At 35.4% G+C, this 22,040-nt stretch overlaps 1 protein-coding gene across 1 annotated transcript in view; it reads left to right on the top strand.

The window, feature by feature from the left end:
- Nucleotides 1–13,740: 13,740 nt before the first annotated feature.
- Nucleotides 13,741–22,040, top strand: part of L (zinc finger protein Lobe) — a 31,351-nt gene continuing 23,051 nt past the window's right edge. Inside the window, exon 1 of the mRNA XM_085191789.1 lies at nucleotides 13,741–13,778. Coding sequence (XP_085047915.1) covers nucleotides 13,760–13,778 — 19 coding nt within the window. The 5' untranslated portion in view covers nucleotides 13,741–13,759. The remainder of the gene's footprint in view (nucleotides 13,779–22,040) is intronic.

The raw sequence follows: 22,040 nt of genomic DNA on the forward strand, positions 1-22,040 counted from the left end.
TGAAATGAATTCTCAAGTCAGCCAAGTAATTATGTTTGCCGACGTTTACCGGTAACCGTTGTTATGTGAAACGATAAGAAGTTGATGGCGACTAAGGGTGTAGGGGGAGCGGGGTGTTGCGCGTCCATAAAACTTGTAGAGGCCCACAGAGAGCCGCCGCGAAATTTCCCCTGGGTGGAGCGCACCTCCACCCCGCGCGCTGGGAAATACGGTAAAGCCATATCATAACAGTTTTATGTTGATGTCGACCCCCCGGCCATGATGGTGATTGTAGCTTTTCTAATCGCCAAATTTACTTTAATGAATTAAAGTCCAATTAGATATATAACTTCTTGAGAACATCTCTTGCGAAATCATACATTTCCTATTAAAAATAAAAGAATTTATGCAATGTTGCTTAAACATATTTTATTGTCTCTGTTTCAATACTGTGAAGATATTTTACATTGCATAGTGTCAGTGACTTAAGTTGATATATGTGGGTGTGTGAAAATATTAATCTAACCTATTACATGAAATTTTCAAACATTAGTCGATATGAGTAAATAAATATTCGCATACTTTATTATTTTTTCCCGTAGTCCGCACATAGCATAGTATTAAGATACTCCGTATCCATTACGACATTTCTATTCCCCAATTTTCACCGACTGGACGCTGGCTGGAGGCATTGCGTGTTGAGTAATAGAAGTCAACGTCGCGCTTTCCCTCTTTATCAGAGCGACCAAATGACAATATAAAATATTTAATTTTTTTAAGTGGAAATCGAACCCATAACCTATGGCGTTTTCAGTTGCACGCTTGGCGCCCTGCGCCCCGACTGGCGCAAGCATTATCCTTAGAAACTAATTAAAAAATATTATTAGAGGAGCAGATATGCCTAGCTACATGAGATTATACACAAATAGGTAGGTACATACAACTGGGTGTATAAATGAAGAATAACATTAAGAATTAATAAAGATGACAGTCGTCACGTCGCTGAAAACATTCGGAGTCGAAAACATTTATGAGTTCTGGTAAGAATTTTTTGAAAGAAAAATATTAATGCAATCTGTTAACACAACCAAGCATTATTTTTTGTATTCCCACTCGACTTCAATAAATCACTCATGTGTTTTCACGCAAAAAATCCATAACAGGTAAAATAACAACGCCGCGGCGTGAGCATCTGACGTATCTGAAGATGTATTAATGCTATATTCATTAGGCTCGTTTTATTCTAAAAATATTTTACCGTTTATAAACAAATATGATACATACATTTTCTGTTGTAAAATTAATAAAAAGTATTTGTGTAAGTAACAATTAAATTAATTAATGACTACGAGTACATATTTCAAAATATCCCTAAATTAGATATCTATAATCTCTCTCTATAATATCAATGACGTATTTACTTATCTACTTATTTTTGATAAATCACCTTATAATTATATAAAACATACATAGTTCCAAGGAGTTTCGTTGGCGATATTGTTTAAAAATATCACCGTCCCCCCTCCCAGAGAGGGTGATCCCACTGGAGCGAAGTTACCGCCGCCCACGCCGCGTCCCGCGGGACCTGGCCCAGGCAACGCCGCCTGCTCTCCGGGGACCCTCATTCCCTCCACCCAGTCTCCCTGCAGTCTCCCAGGAAAACAGTCGAGATGTTCGACTTTTAATTGATAACTGTTCATATATTCGCTTTATCTTTAACATTTTTTAAATAAGCCTTTCTGCCCTTTCCTTTTAAAATAACTTCTAATTACTGTCCTCTCTTAATAAATTATTAAAAAATAACATGACATGTTATTTTTTAATAATTTGTATTTGGCACGTTATATAACACTGTTATGTTACAGTAAGTAACATTAAAATAATTACAAAATGTCTACGATATTTAGGAATAACCTAATAACGAAAGAATTTTAAATTATGAAGTTTTTTTTCTAGATTTAATATTGTTCAGATTTTACCTGCTGTCGGCTCAATTCTTGGACCAGCTGCCACCGCTGGGACGACTACTGCTTCATGATTCCCTGCTGAATTTGTACTGACGCCCAGAATACATTAAAATTAGAGTTTCCAAGGTACTGAGGGAAACGACCTAGTCTATGATGGGAGTTGTAATATTATTTCTTAACTACAATTCGGATGCTTCATCAATGTTTATATGTTGATGTAGATAGCAAACAGCTGTTAGTATATTACATTAACTCTACAGTAGTTAATAACACTTACGCTTAGCTACGCTTGAACAAAATTATTTTCATTAATATAAAATTTTGTACAGACAGTCAAAAAATGTATAATTGTATTTAAGAATTGTTTTTTTAAGACAATGCATATTTAATGTCCTAATATATAAAAGTTTTTTCATTAGATTGAGGCGAAGTACATGACGACAAAATATTTCTCCTTTTTCCTTACCTTGAATTTGCTTTAAAATTATATTTAATTAATTTTACGAAACGAACGAAATAAGATAAAATCATAAAGAATTTAATGTTGTATTAATAAAATCTGTACCTAATTGATATTTAAAATAATTTCTAGCACCAAAAAGAATCAAAAGCACAAACAATCATATAATAGATACATAAAAATAAATATTGTTGTTAGAATTATAAGCAATACACGCCAATACGGTCAGCAAGAAAATTGAATTGGTTGGCATCGTGTTGGCTCTTTGGTGCTGAATGCGTCCCGCGCGGCACATTGCGAGAGTTATGATGGCCCATCGCCGTGGAGCCTCCGCGATATGAGATAGTTCTTGCTATTGCACAACATATCAATATTATTTGGTACTATAGAGCTATCTTATTTGTTTTAATAAAACGTTTATTAAAACTTTCAATGCTAAGTAGAACAGAGAACTGTCAAATCAACCGACTCGTATAGATATGGTCGCAAAAGCACAAATCTATTAACTCTTTCTCCTCTCTTCTCTTTTGTCATAAGTAGGCTTAGGTATTTTTTACTAGAATGATGAAATAAGTCGATCTGTGCAGTAAGTATATGAAAATACACTATTGTAAAGTTTAACATTTTAAAATGGCACACTTTGAATTTTTAAGGACAGTTCAAACTAGTTTCTAACTACTATTTATACTACGGTAAAATCTTCATTATCGAAATCGATTGGCGACCACGTCTCGGCAAAAGGAGTACAGGCCGCCCTCCACCCAGGTGGACCGACGACCTCTAGAAGACAGCGGGAACCCGCTGGATTCAAAGAGCGCAGGGCCGGACGGAGTGGCGAGCATTAGAGGAGGCCTATGTCCAGCAGTGGACTTTAAAAGGCTCCATTAGCCTTGGATGATAGCTCCATTGGATGGATGGAAAATCTTCATTATAGGTGAAACCAAGTGAAAATAACAAAAATCATGTTTGTAATTTATACATATACATATACATATACAAATATGATTATCTCATTAAAATTCTTTATAATTCTCAGCGCGCAAAGTATTTCGTTAAAACATTGGGTGCGGTGCGGACGGAACGCAATCACGCCACCCGCGCCCTGGCCTCGCTAATTGTGTCTCCAAACGTCCATAATGAGGATATTACTTTTTATATTTATTTACATGGACTTACTTTGTGTTACTATTAATTATTAAAATGACATCCTTTTATAAAATTCGAATTATTTCATACGTTACCTTCTCTACCATACACAGGTCAACCTTTATCTATTTGTAATTATTTAAAATCGTAACTCTGTAGTAACGACAGCAGAGGCACAAGCGTGTGACTGTAAACGGTTTTTGGTTCGATTTCCACTCGAGTATCCTTGCCTTCAGGATTCGGCGGAAAGTGAGGAGCGGAATATCTCAACACTAGACTCCCTCTACCTACTCTGCTACATGCGGCAAACTAGAAAAAAACTCTGTAGCAGATCGTAGCGAAAGGGCCAAAGATTTTTTTAATAATTTCTTTGGAAGTTTATATATGTCACTAGAAAAAATATAATAAAATACCTCCCATACTATGATTTATTATTTGGTAATACGTTATAACGTTAAATATTTGCGCTGTATCCATCTAATGATAGCGATGCACGAAACACTTACAAACCAGTGATTTCTGGTCCCCATCGGCGCGCACCTAACTCGCACCTTCCATGTCTATTCAGAGTTGCCTGCATTATCCTAATTAGCTTTCTTATAGCGCTATATAACGTATATGCACTTATTGCTGCATTTTTTAAAATAAATAATAAGCAAAATAAATATTTGAGGTTAATTAAAATACTAATATTTTTTTTAAAGAAAAAGTAGAGTACTTTCATATAAGAAAAATGTAATGTTAAGAATTTTAAATTGATGACTGTATAGTTTCATATATTGCATTCGGGATAGATTGCATTAAATTACATTTTCGGGCATGTACGTGCATACACAATCGATAAATATTGAAGAAAAACTCGCTCATCTCTACATATACGCAAAAAACGTGTTTTTCTTTTCCTAGCAATGTAATCTTGCACGTAGAATAGATTTTATTGCGGGATCTCTACTAAAATTACCATAAATGTTATTGCTATAGAGACATTATAGTTCCCACTCTATTTTGGCTACAATAAGAAAATATGTCGACGTTAATGCGACGAAAATCCTTTTTAATACTCATAACCCCTAGCATTCTTAAGTTTAAGATGATAACAAAAAATGTAAACTATGGGAAGATACACAGATGATAGGGGCAAAAAAAATGTATACTTCTTTACGTATTTTTTAATTTATTTTTCTTGTAAATGGAATATTGGACGGATAATAATTAAATTTTAATGATGTATTAAGTAAAGAGCATCCTAGGAAATTTTTGTAATATTTTAATTATTTTTATAGCAGAAGATGAGGAGTGGGTTGAAGGAGAGCGCTCCGAAGATGTTGAAGATACTGCTGAAAACAATTCTAGTAGTGACAATGAAGATACTTATGTAGAAACAAACATGGAAAATAAAGATGAAACGGAAGAAGAAAATATAGATGACAAAATCAAAGGTAAAAGTAATTTAATTTTCATCTAATACTAAGCTAATTATGACATATTAAGAACAGATTAAATATGACAAAATATATATGGGCACAGCCGTGTCGCAGGTACAAGGGTGTAAAGGCGACAGATTGTGGGTTCGATCCCCACTCATGGGAAATGCAATATTTAATATTTTCATTGTGTCGAGACAAAGCGCGGCGTTGAGTTCCGCAACTCAACACGCAAAAGTTACTGATATGATATTGTTTTGTGTATTGATATTTGTTCTTAAATAAATCATATTTGAGTTTTAAGCTATAAACAAAGTTAGTAAACGGTAATTTGTAATATTGAACGTTAGAATATGCATTTGAAATAACCATCAAGTATCTATGTAAAACAAATGTCAAAAAAGTAATTCTTAAAACCTTGTCTGTGAGTTTATACCTACGTACATGGATTACACGTCATTGTTATAACGGATATGTATGACACCTGTTTTTAATTTAAGAATAACGTTGATGAAATTAAGGATTTCTCAAAAAATAAAAAAATAAATTGCTTTTATTGATGTTTCAAGTGGGACCATGACTCCGCGTTAAAATTGATAAATGTGGATTACGAAACAAGCAATAATTATATTCGACGGAAAACTATTTTATCTTTATCTTACTTATTAATGTGAATAGGACATTTGCATATGCGGTTAAAGCCATCGTAAAGCATGTAGGCGGGTGACACTGACACACGACTACGGATAAGGGATGACATACGAGCGAAGGTTCGGCTGCAGTGGGTGCACGCCGATTTGCAGATGACAGATAGTTGCGTTGCCTCTACTGCCGTTTGAACAGAGCGGCGTTGAGTCGTCAATAAAAGTCATCTGGAATGATTTGTTCCGAATGTTTTTGATGGATCATAAATTGAACTTTGAATTTACAGGGGCACTATTAATTTAGATGGTTTTGTTCTTTCTTTTTGTACTTGGTGATAAATAGTAATATACCATGTATGCTGATTGGTTATTATTTAAGCGTTACTAATCCCTTATTTTTAAATATAAAATCAAATTCTTTTTATAATATACTTTTTTCTCCCAAAACACGCTCTATTCGGCATACGATAACCATCAAATTTAATTATACACGATTCCATTGGGCCACGACTACCCGAAATATAATAATTTACAGTTTTCAAGAATAAAAATTTCGCGCATATACCAAACTGATTAGATACGTGAAAAAAAATACAGTAATCTAAAATGAGAAAAATGTAAAGCTTAAATCTTAACTTAAACTAACAAATGATATAACAAAAATTAGTTAAAAATATTGTTATTTTTTTATGAGCTATAGATTTAGATATCACTTGGAAGGATTTGATGTGAATATGAACGCAGCACGCCAGTCGTTGCAGTAATTCAAGGGAGATTGATAGAGCCGACGCTGCGGCGGCGTCTGCACCCAGCACTTAGTCACCTGTCAGATGCATTCGCGGCTACACACTATTCAGTGGTCGACCCGTGCGAGGTCATTTATCGTCAGATTAGTCACTCGCGTCCACTCATACTGGGCCGGCTACGGTTGAAGCGATAATACGTTACGTGGATCCCCCTCTTAAATCTTTGTTCGTACTTTACTTGTCACTCTTCGGCTTTTTCATTCCTCTTCAGGATATTTGCTTTTTGTCCTAGTCGATTCTGAATATAATAATTAGGAAAAAAATAAATAATTCGGTCAGTACCTACGAGTCGGATTGGCTCACTGAGGGTTCCGCACCAATTTCAGGATTGTATCTTGAACCTGGAGCTCTATATTAATTATGGTTTCCCATGTCCCGTACCTTGTACCATTCACCTTGAAAGGTCAATGGGAATATAAGCATAAGTTATGAGCGTAGGCACTCATTATGTTTTATTTCAGCCTTACGCTGCATCCCGTATGTAGCAGGGTAGGCAAAGGGAGCCTAGTGTTAAGACACTCCGCTCCCCGCTTTGTTATATTTGTACTTCATATTATATAGAAAGTGGTACAGGGGGCACAAGCATGTGACCCCACTGGAGGAAATAATAAATATTTTATTAAAAAGATTTTCTTTTGTTCGCTCTAGCACCAAGACAAAATAAAGTAGAGAATGGAATGTCTTAAGATTAGATTCATATTCGTCATAGCATATTGCCCATTCAAATATTGAAGGAAACAAAGAAGCCGGCTGATGATGTTGAATAATGGCCTAATTTATATTATTAGGCCTACAACTGCGGACCTGCATGTACACACAGTACTAGCTCTTGATACTTAAATATGATTTATTATTGTTTTTTGTAAATTTAGTTATTCTAGGTTTGTATAGATTATACAAACCAAGAATATCTTATTCAGTTGAAAAAGATATACTTATATGTTTGCTACATTAAGTTCTTAAAAGGGCGTATTTGTTTGAAGCTTCCTGTCACACGCTTAAAGACACATTGGTTGTCGAGTAGATTGACTAAATGTAGGGAGAGAAAATATCTCCGTATCTCTGGAGTTCGACGCACTTCTATTATCATACTCATCTGCATATACTCTCCCTAGAGCCCTTAGTAGGTTGCAAAGTGTTTAGTAATGTGCAGTATACGGTGTATTGAATAATTCAATGAATGTATATATTTGTATATAAAACAATAATACGCGTTAAAAAAAAACAGTAAATTGTGAGCCGGATTTGGTATGCAACTTTTTAAAGTTGAGAAACTTAAGTTTGTAAACGTGTAAACACTCATTTTATATGAAATTAACGCATGAAAATATAGGTTTATAATAATTACAGTATAGAACAAATATTTCACTAGTAAATTTTCTTTAATACTAATATTCTTCGTAAACTGTAGTTGAACTATGTGTAATGAGTCAAAATCATTCAATTACTGTTATGCAGTCCATGCTTATTGCACATGTCATAGTCCTCGTCTTTACTTACTAGTGACCTAGAATAAATCACGAGCAAAGACCCGAAAATATGCCTGGGTTTTTATTTTACATTTCTTCATGTGATTATTTCTCAAAAATCAGAAATTCCCAAATACCTACCTGTTGAACTACAAAATACCAAAGAACATTGATAGGTCTTACATGGTTAGCAATTGATTTCCATTAATTACTGGGTCCTTGGAATAATTAATATACACTTGTATAAGTAGCAATTATAAAGTTGCTGTAGATTTTTAGTTAGATGCTACAAGAAACAGTGTTATATTTAAATAGTTTTTTAAGAATAGTTATGTATATCTTATAATAGTTTACTGTTTAGGTAATTGTCGTATTACTTTTTGTTATAGACAGCGATGCAACGGGGAGTCCTAAGAAGGTTGAAAAATATGAACCAGAAGATGTAGGTAAGATAAAAAAAATATATTTTAAAACATGTTTTTTGTATTTTGTATTTATTTATATCTACACGTTACATATTTATCTTATACTAGTGGCCACCGCGGGCCTTTGCCCGTTTCTTTTTTTACTATTGATACTGCGATACAAATTTTATATAATAAAAAGCCCTTACACAATTTATTTTATACAATAGAAAGATACATACTGTCTACAAAAATGTGACTATGCGTAAAACACACAAAAACTGGCTTAATTTTATAAACGAATTGTAAAACATAATTAAAGAGACGTCAAGATTTAATGATGTAGTTACGCGGTTTGAGTAACTCATTTCAACGGCGACTTCGTTGAAATTCATAAGGTCACTATAATAAGAAGTTTTTCCCAAGTGATATTCTAGGCTATGACGTTCACGATGCGTTTTTACTGCGGTTTAACGCTCTTTTTACAACTTCGTCAAAGGGTGTGCTGCGGCGAGGGCTGCCTCGCGGCTCGAGTCGCCGCCCGCTCGCTGCTTTACGACCCCGTCCCCGCTTATCTCCAGCCATTTGCGATAAATCTCCACCAAACTCCTTGGACCTCAAATATTTACATGCTAATTCGTAGCCAATTCTGAACCCGAGATTATAAATAAATTGACCACAGAGGCCTATCGTCAACCCGCCACCACCACTTTATCTTTTACGACTCTTGGAGTTTTTGAGTACATCTTTCATAGACATTTGTTATAATAATAATTTTATGTTTCACTGATTATATATTTTCCACTTCTTGCAGGACCTACTAAATTCTCTAAAAATATTATTAACACCATATAAACGCCTTGTTTATTTTTGTCATTTTCAGGAAATAATTTTTATGCTTATTATTTTACTTATTAAACTGTTTTATACTAATAGAATAATTTGGTGTTTAATATTTCTATTGTAGTTTAACATTACAATAGAAATATTAAAAGACACCAAAATATAACGCGTCTGCGAACAATTGCACAGTTAAATTATAAAAAGACTAACAAAATCCATGTAGGTAGGTATACTACCCATATAAGCGAATTACTCATTGTTCATTCTGCTGTAAAGTCAACGGGCATTACCTTTGCTACCTTAAGTTTTGAATCTTCAATTGTGTACAGACAAAGAGAGATGAGTAGAGATGGTATGGCAGTCGTTATAGTAGGAAAATAAGTAATTTTTCTATAGCGGATTCTCGCAGTCCCGTTGTTAGACCAACACGAGTGGTGGTGCGCAAATGTATTCTCCGCGGGGGCGCCGGGAGGGGGATGAGGGTAGCCGGCGCCGCTGAGCCCGAAGTTGGGCGCGTGGGCTCGCTCCCGAGGGACTCCGCTGTAGGGACTGTACTCGACGAGCCTTATTTTTTAGTTGGGTAAAATGTCAGAGTCTACAATAGTAACTATTAAATTCTTAATATAATTATGAAAATAGTTTGTCAATGCTAAACATCTATAAGTTATTCTGACAACTTAGTCGGAACAGTAATGCGAATAATGCTAGCAGAGCGAAGGATCGCCGCCAGTTGGCACGTGGCTAATTAAATGCCGATGCTGGTCGGCCGGGGGGTGCATCCGGAATTCCGTCCGGCGTGAGGCGCTCGTCCTCCGACACCGCGCCGCATACTTCACTACTAAGTCGACAAACCTGAATTGTTTGTGCCACATGCCATGCCAATAATTTCGTGACATATTGATATAGTATCGGAAGTTTAGTAATATTGTAAGAAAGTGGCTTTATTGATATTGTATTAAGATTATATAACAAGAATAGAATAATAAACTAACTTTTGCGTAAATAATGGTTGGTATTGTAAAGGAATATTGGATTTTTTTACATTTTAAATACAATAATAATGTACAAATTGTAATGTATTTAACGTATATATACCACACGTTGTAATGTAAAGATATATGAGTATATGACTATCTTAATAGTTAATCTCTTTAATCTAGTATAGAGTTGGAGTACGTCCCTGGCAGATCCCAGGTGGCGCGGCCGCAGCGTTCGGAATTATCACATAGTAGAGAGGCGGCGGGGGGCGATACATTCGTCACAGGCCCAGCAGCCATTAGGCATTTAGATATTATCGCAGCCGTTGGGGATGACCCGCGACCTGGGCCGCACCGCCAATGCTTAATTACTAAAAGTGTTTGTTTACTATAGGGATTTACTTGTAGTGCCGCTATTGTGAAGTCATTTTATATTTAAATAGAACAAATAGTATCTGTCTCATAGAAGGACCGTAATAAAATGCTAACAAATATCCATATTGAGAAATATGTTTTCTGTAAATTATAAAATTATTCTATAGATATGTAGAGGTTTCCAGACTGATAAAATTAAAAACAAATCGACTAGTCTTATATTAAGGATGGTTTTTACTAGGCTGTCCTCCCCCTCTTTGGTCCCAGGTGGCGTCGCTTTGGCCACACTTCCTTCCGTCCCGTGGGCATTCCCGACCCGTGCACACATTCGCAAAACACTCACACATTCATCATGTGTATTATCTAACAGAAATGCTTGGAAACGTGGAAAAAGGAACCTATTCCCATGACATTTACACTAAATGATATTGTCTAGAAAGTACCTTCTACTTCGCAGGATTTTTTTAAATTTTATAAAATATATTGCCTTTATGTAGAAATAGATAAAGATTTAATAAAGAAATATATAGTAGTGATATCTACCTGTTTTTTAAAAATAGTAATTAGCCTTATTAAGTCATTTACATACGAAATTTCGTATATAGGTCATTATGCGTCAGCTGCGGTGCAATTCGTGATTAATGCAGCCTCACGGGGCACACACTGATTGCCGTTGGTTCTCCTGGGCTTGGGCTGTATTGTGCGTACTGTACAATACTTTACAGATTCCTATTTTCATGATAATATATATAATATACGAGTATTTTAGTGATAGCCAAATATACTTATTTTAATTTTAATTTTAAATTCTTAATTCATTTAGAAATTTTATATGTTCCAGTATAGATATAGAAATGTCGGTTGGCAGTAGCTTTGGTGCAACTCATGATTAATGCAGCCTCCTGAGGCTTGAACTGATTGCCACTGCGTCTCATGGGTTTCTCACTGCATACTCTTATTCACATATATTTTGCTTCTCTCTCTAAGTTTTCCTCGACTGATTCCATAGTAGAGTATAGATTTTTTAAGTTTTGGTGAATATATGTTTCTTATGAACTATGTTTGTAAAGCGAATTAGCAGATTTGTTTACTTTTTATTTATTTACAAATAAAATGTACCTAGGTATGTAAATATCATTCTTGAAATACGATATCTGCACGTGTGAATCAAGTAATTACATAACATCGGAGCAGCACAACAATTGAGGGAAAAACTTTTAATGATATTTATTTTGCGTACAAATTTTTGAATTTTTATATACAATGTATCAGTGACGATTGTATTGATAGACGTACACTATAAAACTTGAAAAAACAAATCTCAGGACGTAAAGACAAACATTATAAGAAAAAGACTTTATATTAAACTAGTTGCCACATAAACCCACTTTGTCCGCCTGTAAATACTTCAAAGCCCGTGCCATACTAATAATTATATTTTCAGCTGCACGTTTTTCTTGCATATTAGGATTTCCTATTTCTATTTTCCGTAATTTGTATTGTAAGTCGTAAATTTACTTTTGCCTTGTTACTGTAAAAACTTCGGGAAACTCGCTCTACTCTTTCAAAGGTACATAAATACGAGTTAGCGACGAGTACCTAGTCGATAGATAAGTAAATGATTTCTACCTGAAACTGATTTGATCATGTTTTTAAAATATTTGGCTAAACATTGTTATCATAATAGACGGATTGAAAGGTTGTTAAAGAATTGCCACCATCGGTGTTACGGAACAACACCTTAGCCTGAATGTCTCCGTGAAAGGTAGAGCCCCCTGGGGGCAGTATGCTCAAGGCGGCAGAAAATTAACGTGCCCTCGCGGGAAATCTAGCAGCCTTAGAGCCTCCGTCGGCCGCGCCGCTCGGGATGTATTTAATATCTCTATTCCCGGTGACGCGCACCTGCTACGTTATGAGTGTGATACTTCAGATATACTATGTGTGCTTGTACATATATATGTATATGTATATGGACATTTTTAAACATTTATCCGTATAATTTTTAACAAGTTTTATTTTTTGTACTTTTTAGAGAAAATTTGCAACATTTTTAATACATATATATATATATATATATATATATATATGTACATATTCCATGTTGTAACTCTCACTTTTTCTGCTATTTTTTAAAGGAAATTAAAGCTAAGCCACATTATATACAGCCCTGAAATAAAAAAACTGAACATGGTCCCATATCCTATGTTATATAATTTTATTAATTACATTCAAAAATTAGACCAATATTTAAATATTAATTTAAATATATAAATATATCCGACATATGGACCAGCTGCGAGCAACACTCACACAGATTAATATCTGGCAAGGTTGTCGCGGGGTTACTAATTCACGAGATCCAATCGCAGCTTTGAGGCGCTGCTCACCTACTGTCATCAATTTTGCATGGCTTTCGTGTTTGCCTTCTATTATATTGTCACTGAGTTTTACAACTATATCTCAATAATATAGAATTGTTGTATAAAAAACTATATAGCTATATTTCTCATTTTATATTTCTATACTTTTCACTATACTTGATTATTTAGATCCGAGACCTGAGCTTACCTAACCTGAGTCTAGTTATGCACAGGGGCATAAGCGTTTGAATGTAAACGCGATAGGTTATGGGTTCGATTCCCACTCGAAGAAAACAAATATTTAATATTTTCCTTTCTTTGTTCTGGTGTCGAGGCAAAGCGCTGCGTTAAATTCCGCCACGTAACACGTAATACCTCCAGAATTCGGCGGCAAGTGGGGAGCGGATACAAAACATTCACACTACTTTAACTTTTCTATCTGTGCAATGTATAGATAGAAAAGAACTTAATGTACTTTGAAGACTACCTACCTATCAATGTATCAAGTAAAATTCGATTAGTGAAACTTTAAATAGGATCACCTATTCGAATTTAGAATTTAAAACAAGGGTGAAATTGTCTCTGCGTGGCAAATGGCGCGCAAGTGGATTAGAGGGCTCAGCCGCAGGCGACCTCACCGCACCTAGGACCTCCACACTTCCACGACTGACATTTAAACTCACTTACTTGTTTTGCCATTTTAATTACCATATAATGAACTTGATAAGATTTTATGGGTATAGCTATATAGCGATACCCATAAAACTAAATATTATTATTATGAAAATGATTACAATATTTGTCTCTTAGCTTAGTTAGTTAAGATTTAGGATTGTTAATTTTATAAAAGTACTTTTATAATACCTCAAAACGTTATTTTTGTTTCAGATATCAAGACGGAAAGTATGGATAGTTTTGATTCAGGTAAGAATAAGATTTAAAAAAATATGAGAAAAATGTAATATGAAATATTTTAGTATAAACGTTATAATTTTTGACTAGTAAGTCTACTGACTTTAATCAAACATCTAACCCACTTCTAGATGGCCTAGAAACTTAAATTATCAAATTTATATTTAACCTATTTTTATCACTAAATATATCAACTAAATTCTATAGTATGAATTCAGTATTAGCTAGAAGTATTCAGTATTTTTGTTTTCTTATCCACTCTTATGACATAAAAAGTTATGCTCATAATTATATACTTAGTATATAATGTTAAAAAAAGTTACCAACCTAAATTCATGTTAATATTTGAATAGTGGGTAGTGTATAATGTAAGGCCGAGGCGGCAGGACACGCCGTGGTGTTAACGGAGCCCTGGAGGGTCCTTGCCGAGTCCCCGCTTCGCAATACTGCCGAAAAGATAAAATGAACATAAACTTGAGGAGCAGATATTCCTGCTCGGAGGAATCGTAGTTTCTCTCTCGGCGACACTAAAACGAGGCACGACTAACACGCAGTTTGTACAAGTGTTCCATACAGGTTCATAAAACCGTGACCTTATAATGGAATTGTTGTTTTATAATATATATATATAAAGTTATACTTTAGCAGTATAAGGGATTTTTAAACATAAAATAGACGTTACCTAGGTGTTGTTAGTCTTTAAAAAATATCTATAGGCAGCTAATACATCACTGGCATGTAATATAAAGATAAGATAATTTTTAGATATTTAAGTACTTATACAACGCGACGGTTCTGGGTTCGATCGCCAGTCGAGGAAGTGAAATATTTATTTACGCTTATATTTCTATTGCTTCGCTCTGAGTCGAGGTAAAGCGCGGCTTTAACTTCAGGCCACTGGACACGCAAAGCCTCCAGAATTCGGCAGAAAGTGGGGAATGGAGTGTCTTAACACTAGGTTTCCTCTGCCTACCCTGCTGTGTGCGGGATACAGCGTGAAGCTGATATATGATGGCAAGGACCTATATAAATAATATAAAAACAACTAAGCAGTAGGAAAATGCAAAGCTAAAATTGCATTGTGGACAGCGGGTTCCGCGACCGTCCAGAACTTACAATTAAAACGGACGCTTCGAATTGTTGTACAACGTTCGTCACTTAGTGCGCGGGGCGCAGCACTTATCCGGACGTTCGCATGTGATCTTAATTAGTCCTACTTATGAACACTTTTGTAACCTGAATATATTTACCTTATATGACTGATATATACATTTTTGCGTTGAGTTTCATCATAGCATCTTAAATGCCAGAATTCGGAAGAAAATGGAAGACAGAGAACCTACCGTCGTGTGCTGGATACAGCGTGAAGTTACATATTTCTTTTTAATTAAAAATATCAACCTTGCAGAAAATATATTTAATATTAAAAATTAAATGAATATTAATATTTGTAAAAATAGCGTATTATGTAGCTACCTTTAATTTTTTGGTCTTAGAATTTAAAAAATATAAACTCTATATATGTTCGTTTAGACACGTCGCGCTTAATAGTTTACAAATGTATAATATGTATTATTCATTAATAGACGCAAATAAATGATATCCGCTGATCGACTAAAATAACGTGACAGAGGGACTTTTATTAACCTGAATGGTAACACGGTTTTGCAATCAGGTGCAGTTTAAAATGTGCATTTGCGATGTGGCGCGGTGCAGCGGGCGCAGGGCGCGGACAGAAATGCATTTTCAATAATTGAGGGTCAGACAGGGTGGAACTGGTGGAGGCGCATTAAAATGTTCGCTAAACTTTCCGATCGTCACTAAGCCAGCGCCGGTGTTCTACGAGAGTGACGGGTCAAGCGGACCCAATGCTCTGACTTCAATATGTGAAATTTTAGCTGTATGTTAGCTTTACCTTATAATTAATACTTGAGAAAATTCTTTACTTCCAACGGTAAGAAGCAAGTCACAAATATTATACTAAAAGGTCTAGATTTATTATAATAAAGTTGTAGTGAAATGTCTGTTCATATATCTAATAAAATAAAGGCAAACAAAGAAGTTTTCCTCAGTTATTTTCTCGAGGAGATCACGTAGGAACGCACCTCATCTGCGGCAGTCCCAGCGCGGCGATAAAATTTAAAATTCAAGGCCACGTTAACGAACCAACTTCGCGAAGAAATAGATATTCAAATGTGAGATCCCATATTAACATTTATGGCAAGTTTGCGGGGTCGAGACAAAAGCTGGTCGGAGGCCCCCGCGGAGCAGCGCGTGTCGTACCCGAGCATTTCAAACTACATCAGGTCTTCTGCAGTTTTCTTAAAAATTTATATAGTCCTCTGGCATCTACGTTTAAATAAATATTTGATTTATACTGCAATTGATAACACAACTTTAGCTATCAATAACGGTCAAATATTTTTACTCGTTGAGCTTATTTATATTATCATATTTTTGGATAAAATTTATGGCTTAAACTTAGCACCTGATTTCTTTGTTCAAAATAGACAATAGCGTTATATTTGGTAGCTCCATTTTCTCCAAAGACAAATAAAAGTTTAGAAGTAAAACAAATCAAAATCCCAATTTCGTTGGATGCATTATTTATATCATATTGCTTGGCGAGTTTCGCTGTTCTTTTCCCCTTTCTTTTCTATGAACTCGCGGTTTTCGTTTTGTAATTTATGTCACAGCAACTTTTACCAGCATATTATATAAGTAATATAGAATGATTATACTTGCTTTACCTTCTCTTGAGGAAGATGTTTGAAGCAATGTGAAATCTGAATCACACTTAGGCGTACTATATGGCAGGGCACACACGTTTCTTATTAATATCGGGCGGTTGGAATGGCCGAAGATGTCCCAAGCGCCCGTTCTCTCCCAAATAAAATTGCCGCTATCTAAACAAAGAGCCCTAATTATTCGGCCGTGGCGGGCGGGGTCGCTCTCTTATGGGTGTTCTGGGGCCCATTTCGCTTCTCGTATAGGACCCTGGGGAGCAGCGGGCGCCGCCTAGCCAATCGGTGGATGGAGAAGCGAGCGATCCGCAACCTTTTTATGTGCTATATTGGTGTTAGCGCTGGACTTCAGCTTACTCAAGCCTGCGCTTTCTCCGGGAATTAAAACTTCGCAAAATGGATCAGATTACCAGGAACACACATTATGTGGTAATATGTCGATACAAGTAACAATTTATTACTGACTCTCACCAACATAAATATGGTGAAACATATTGAAGACGGAAGTATCAACATTTTTAAAGCCATATTTTTTAAATTAACGCCTTAATATACCGATTTATCGTTGCCGTTTTTGCCGCTTTCAATCAAACGCTTACTTCACCCCTGTATAACCTAATTATATATTTAGCTTGGCAATGCATACCGCACTTAGCACCTATACGTAACCTTAACCGTAACATAAACCTAGTGTTAAGGAGCTGAGTTCTCATTACGGCACTTCCGTTACCTATTTTCTGCCGAATTCTGGAGACTTTGCCTCTTGAGTTTCGGAACTCTCCGAAGCGCTTTGCCTCGTCACCAGAGTGAATAAATGAAAATATTAAATGTTACATCTCCTCAAATGGGAATCGAACCGACAACCGTCATGTTTTGTCTCTGCACCACAACGGCCTTCATATTTCTTTACTTATTTTAATTTGCACCCGATTTCATTTTGAGACAATAAATTGAATATAAAGGGTTTCCGAGCGGTTTTTGCCTCCGGGCGTATTGTCTTCGCCCTACGCCTTTGCAGGGTTCTTATTGTATAGAAATTACGGAATAAAAAGGCGATATCGTGTGTCGGCGCGGTGCGCTATGGCGTGGGCGACGCGACACATGACACCGCTCGCCCGCTCGCCCGCGTGGCCCGCGCCTCCAGCCAGCATTGTATTCGCTATTCACCCGCCCTTCACTCATATTCGATTGCAATGTTTTAAGCATTCGATTGCCTATGCCGATATTAAAGGGTTCCCAAGAAGTACCTACGTATATTATAAGTTTTTTTCAACGTTTTGTAGTCTTTTAGCCGGGCGAAGGGTACGCTTATTGTTTCAATGGTGAATTGTGGCGAATGAATGGGCTTCGGGCATTCATGGGTTCGATGTTTTGAGATCGTCGGGAGATAATAACGAGGCGGTTGAGGGCGGTACAGGGTCTCTTGAGGTGGCAACAACAAACCTCCCACAGATAATTATTGAGTATTTAAACATGACATTCCTTTTTTATGTTGTATTAACATTTATACGTTTTTAAGATTTTCTATTTTTAAAATTCAGAATGAAGTTTACTATATGCCCGACTAAGTTTGTACTCACAGAAATCCTTAAGCCACCAATCCGTCTACCGGACAAGAAGTTAGTGCCCAGGGGACGCCCCGATATTGCGTCAACACTTGAAACAGATGCACCTAACTTATGCATGGACAGAGATACTAGAACTCCCAAACCTGAAAACTTGCTGAGTTTCATTTAGATATAATCAAACTTGATTTGAGAGAAATAATATTATAATGAAAAAATTTACACCTTTCAGATATGTATCCAAACTTGTAATACGACAAAAAATTAAAATATGTAATGTAATTTACAGAAAATTTTTGATTGACTGACTTGAACTGAAAGATCATCAGTTAACGTTAAAGTTGAACCGAAGTTTGTTGGGTTGAACCCGCTAATCTCAGGAACTACTGCGTCAAAAATTTAAATAAAATACTAATAAATTAATATTTTATAATTATGAAGTCGCCGTCGAGCTAAAGCTACAACACCCTTTCTATTTATTATATGAAATTACTTAACCTGCACGTTTTATTTTTCAAAATTATAAAATACTTATTTAATGATTTTTGTTTAACTAAATCCAATTGCGTGGTACCTTTTGTTACTGTTAAGTAAATTTACTTTTCACTCCGTATCATGTAATATTTAAATGAATATAATTTTAATGTCAACTTACTATAATCAATCTTACGGTAAAGAAGTGTTAATTATCGAAAAAAATATGCATAAATCAGTACCATTACCATTTGTAAATAATGTTGTTAATGGCATGAAATGACGGTAGCTACCGATTTTCGGCTTGAATGGTCAACTGTTCGCGTACTGTTATTTTTTGTAAATTATTCAAACAGCGACCGGTGGATTTTATTTCACTGGTCGGTCAGTAGACATAGAGACAGACAATAAACAAAGAAATGATAGAGCATTACGCGTTAATAATGACGCCTCACCGGGCCGTCTGCTAGAGAAAGCTAGAGGCGTGGGAACCCAGAGGTCGTGCGGCCCGGGTTCCGCATAACTGTCAATTATAACGAACTAGCTGAATATAGCATAGCAAACTTTTGTAATAGATTTGCGTAGAGATGAAATGTGAGATGAGCTGTTTATTTTATCACTGATGAGATGTAAGGCGCGTGGCCGCGGCGGCGAGGTGTCGCAAAGCGGCACTGATTGTATCGGAAGCTCCTTCATCTTGCCGCGGTTACTACAGCCTACTGTCGTGTACTCACCTAGTTTGCCTAGCTTTAATCTATGAATATGTTCTTTTATATTAATAAATGATATAGGCAATGTCACTAGCTCGCCAGTCCTTAAAGCATATAGTTCTTAGCATCTATTATTAAAAAGTTGGGTACTTAATCGTACCTTAACTACATCTAAGTGTATAAAAATAAATATTATAGTTTTTTCTTTAATAAATTAAATGCGCTTAAGAGAAAATAAAACGAACAGCGCACTCTATCGTATGGTAAAGGAAATATTTTCACTTAGGGTTCATTTCGGGGAAAGTTTCATAAGTAGTTTTATGCTGACATCTAACGGAAAAGTAAGGAACGTGATATTTCATACGTCTTTTCTTACTGAAAAGTTCACAAATATATATTTGCTTGATTGGTAGGTCATTGCAATTTATGTTTGAAAATACTTTCATACTGATTAGGACAAAAACACTTTTAAAACTTCATATAACTTAATCAACATTAAAAGAAAACTAAAATAAAGATTTTTTTATTAATAAAATTTATTACGATCTTATATGGAATTTTTACTAACATCCAAATTATTTATGTTCCTTAATGTAAAGGAATGGAAAATTATAAACAAAAATATTTTATAATGTTAATATACATATTTTGTACAGTTTCCACCAAATTTATACGTTTAATGCGTATAAATTTTATATGACAATATTATAATATACCTACTGTAGAACAAGAAACGCGATGCAGCGTTTTTTTTTACCACCAGGCCAACCCTAATAGCAATATAAGTTAGTGTACTTCCAGTACAAGCTGGAAATCCACTAACTTGTAAAAATAACATTAACGTAAAAAATTGTAGAGTTAAATGTAGAGATTGGATTCAATATAAGTATTTAATAGATATTTATATTGTATATTAAATCTATACTAATATAATCAAGCGGAAGAGTTTGTTTGTTTGTTTGAACGCTAAGATTTACTTTGTTTTTGTTTTGTATGAAAGCTGCATTCTTCAGAAGTGCTATAGGCTATTTAATTTTACATTACACATATATACTAATATATTAAAATACTTTCTAATTTGACATGCATTTTATTCTGACATGTTAATAACAACCGTCGTCGCTACGCAACCGCGTTCGTTACCGCGTCATTTTGATATTCATCCTTATGAAAATAAATATAATAGTCACTTTTAGCATTTCATCTAGATTGAAATTATATTTCTGTAGAAATTATATTCTTATATTTCAAGCAGGCGTAGCCGCGTCCGGGTCCGCTAGTACTGTATAAAATATTATGATACAATTACTAGAATTTAAATTATTTGCGGGTGAAACGAATTAAGAACGAATTTGCTTAAAAAAATACCAAATTATTCTTATAAGTTAGGTGGGCGTAACTTATGGGCGGTGCATTGGGCGTTCACAACTCCACCCATCGCACCCAAACCTGCACCCAAATATCCTTTGAGTGCAGATTATCCTAATTTTAGTTATTTAATTCTTGAAAGTTCGATTTAAATAGCTTCCTAATACGACACAACGTTTCACAATTTAATTAATGAGATATCATGAAAAGTAATTTCACGCCAAGTTATTGTATGAAGTATGTAGGTACCTTTTCTTTAAATTACCTTTTGTAAAGTAGATATATGTACCTCCTTACTTTATTGTTCAATGTTCATACATTTTTCTAAATATGCCACCGAACTGTGGAATGGCCTACCCGCGGCAGCGTTTCCAGGTCGGTACGATATGGGTACCTTCAAGAAGCGCGTCTATCTCCACCTCAAAGGCCGGCAACGCACCTGTAGCTCCTCTGGTGCTGCACGGGGTCGTGGGCGGCGGTGATCACCACCAGGTGACCCGAACGCTCGTTTGCCTTGTCCTTTTTCCATAAAAAAAAAAAGACTATAGCCATAAGTATCGAAATTCAACAGTATAAGAGACTTACTAGAAGTAATTTTATAAGATTTATATAAGAGGCAATTAAAATAAAACAAATCACTAAGTATTAATTTGACAGAGCAATTAGGCACTACCGTTTAATTGTATTTATTCAAACTTAATGAGCAGAAGTCTACCGATAATGGCCGATAAAATGCGTGAAATAAACCGCCTGCACCGCGACCACCCAATAATAGGAACATCCGCTGATGACGCAACGTTTTGTACACCCGTGACATGAAATTGTACCCCATCACATTCTATAGGTAGGTATAGTAACTTTCTGAGAAGAGATGGACCAGCTTCCAGTAAGAAATTTACGATTTTTTAACAAATTTAATTCTTGCATTTGTTGCTTATTCTCTTATTTAAATCAACTGCACTCTAAGGCAACCTACCCTCTACCTACCCTGCTGAGTACGGGAAAGTGGGTGTTAAGACACTCCGTTCGCCACTTTCCACGCAATCCTAGGGGCATTACGTGTTGAGTGGCGGAACTCAACGCCGCGCTTTATTTCGACCCCAGAGAAATGAAAATATAAATTTAAATAAATGGTTCGTTTTCCTCGAGTGAGGATCCAACCCCACAACCAGTCCATTTTTCAATCACACTTGAACTTCAAATAAGTATTTACTTATTTAAATTACGTTGTTACAGCTAAATTTGCAAAGTGTCATCAAAATTAGTAATGATATAACTGTTTGTGTTCAATTTTATGGGAACACATAATTATAATGACTTTGCGGCCACCGCCAGTCTCTCGTCACGTTTTTGTGTATCGAAAAATATTATTTAAGCCTTTATTGCTTGAAATATAATTCATTGTAAGCAAAA

This window comes from Heliconius melpomene, chromosome 10, assembly GCF_056956725.1.
Source record: "Heliconius melpomene rosina isolate 202511_hmr_F chromosome 10, ASM5695672v1, whole genome shotgun sequence".
Classification (NCBI taxonomy): Eukaryota; Metazoa; Arthropoda; class Insecta; order Lepidoptera; family Nymphalidae; genus Heliconius; species Heliconius melpomene.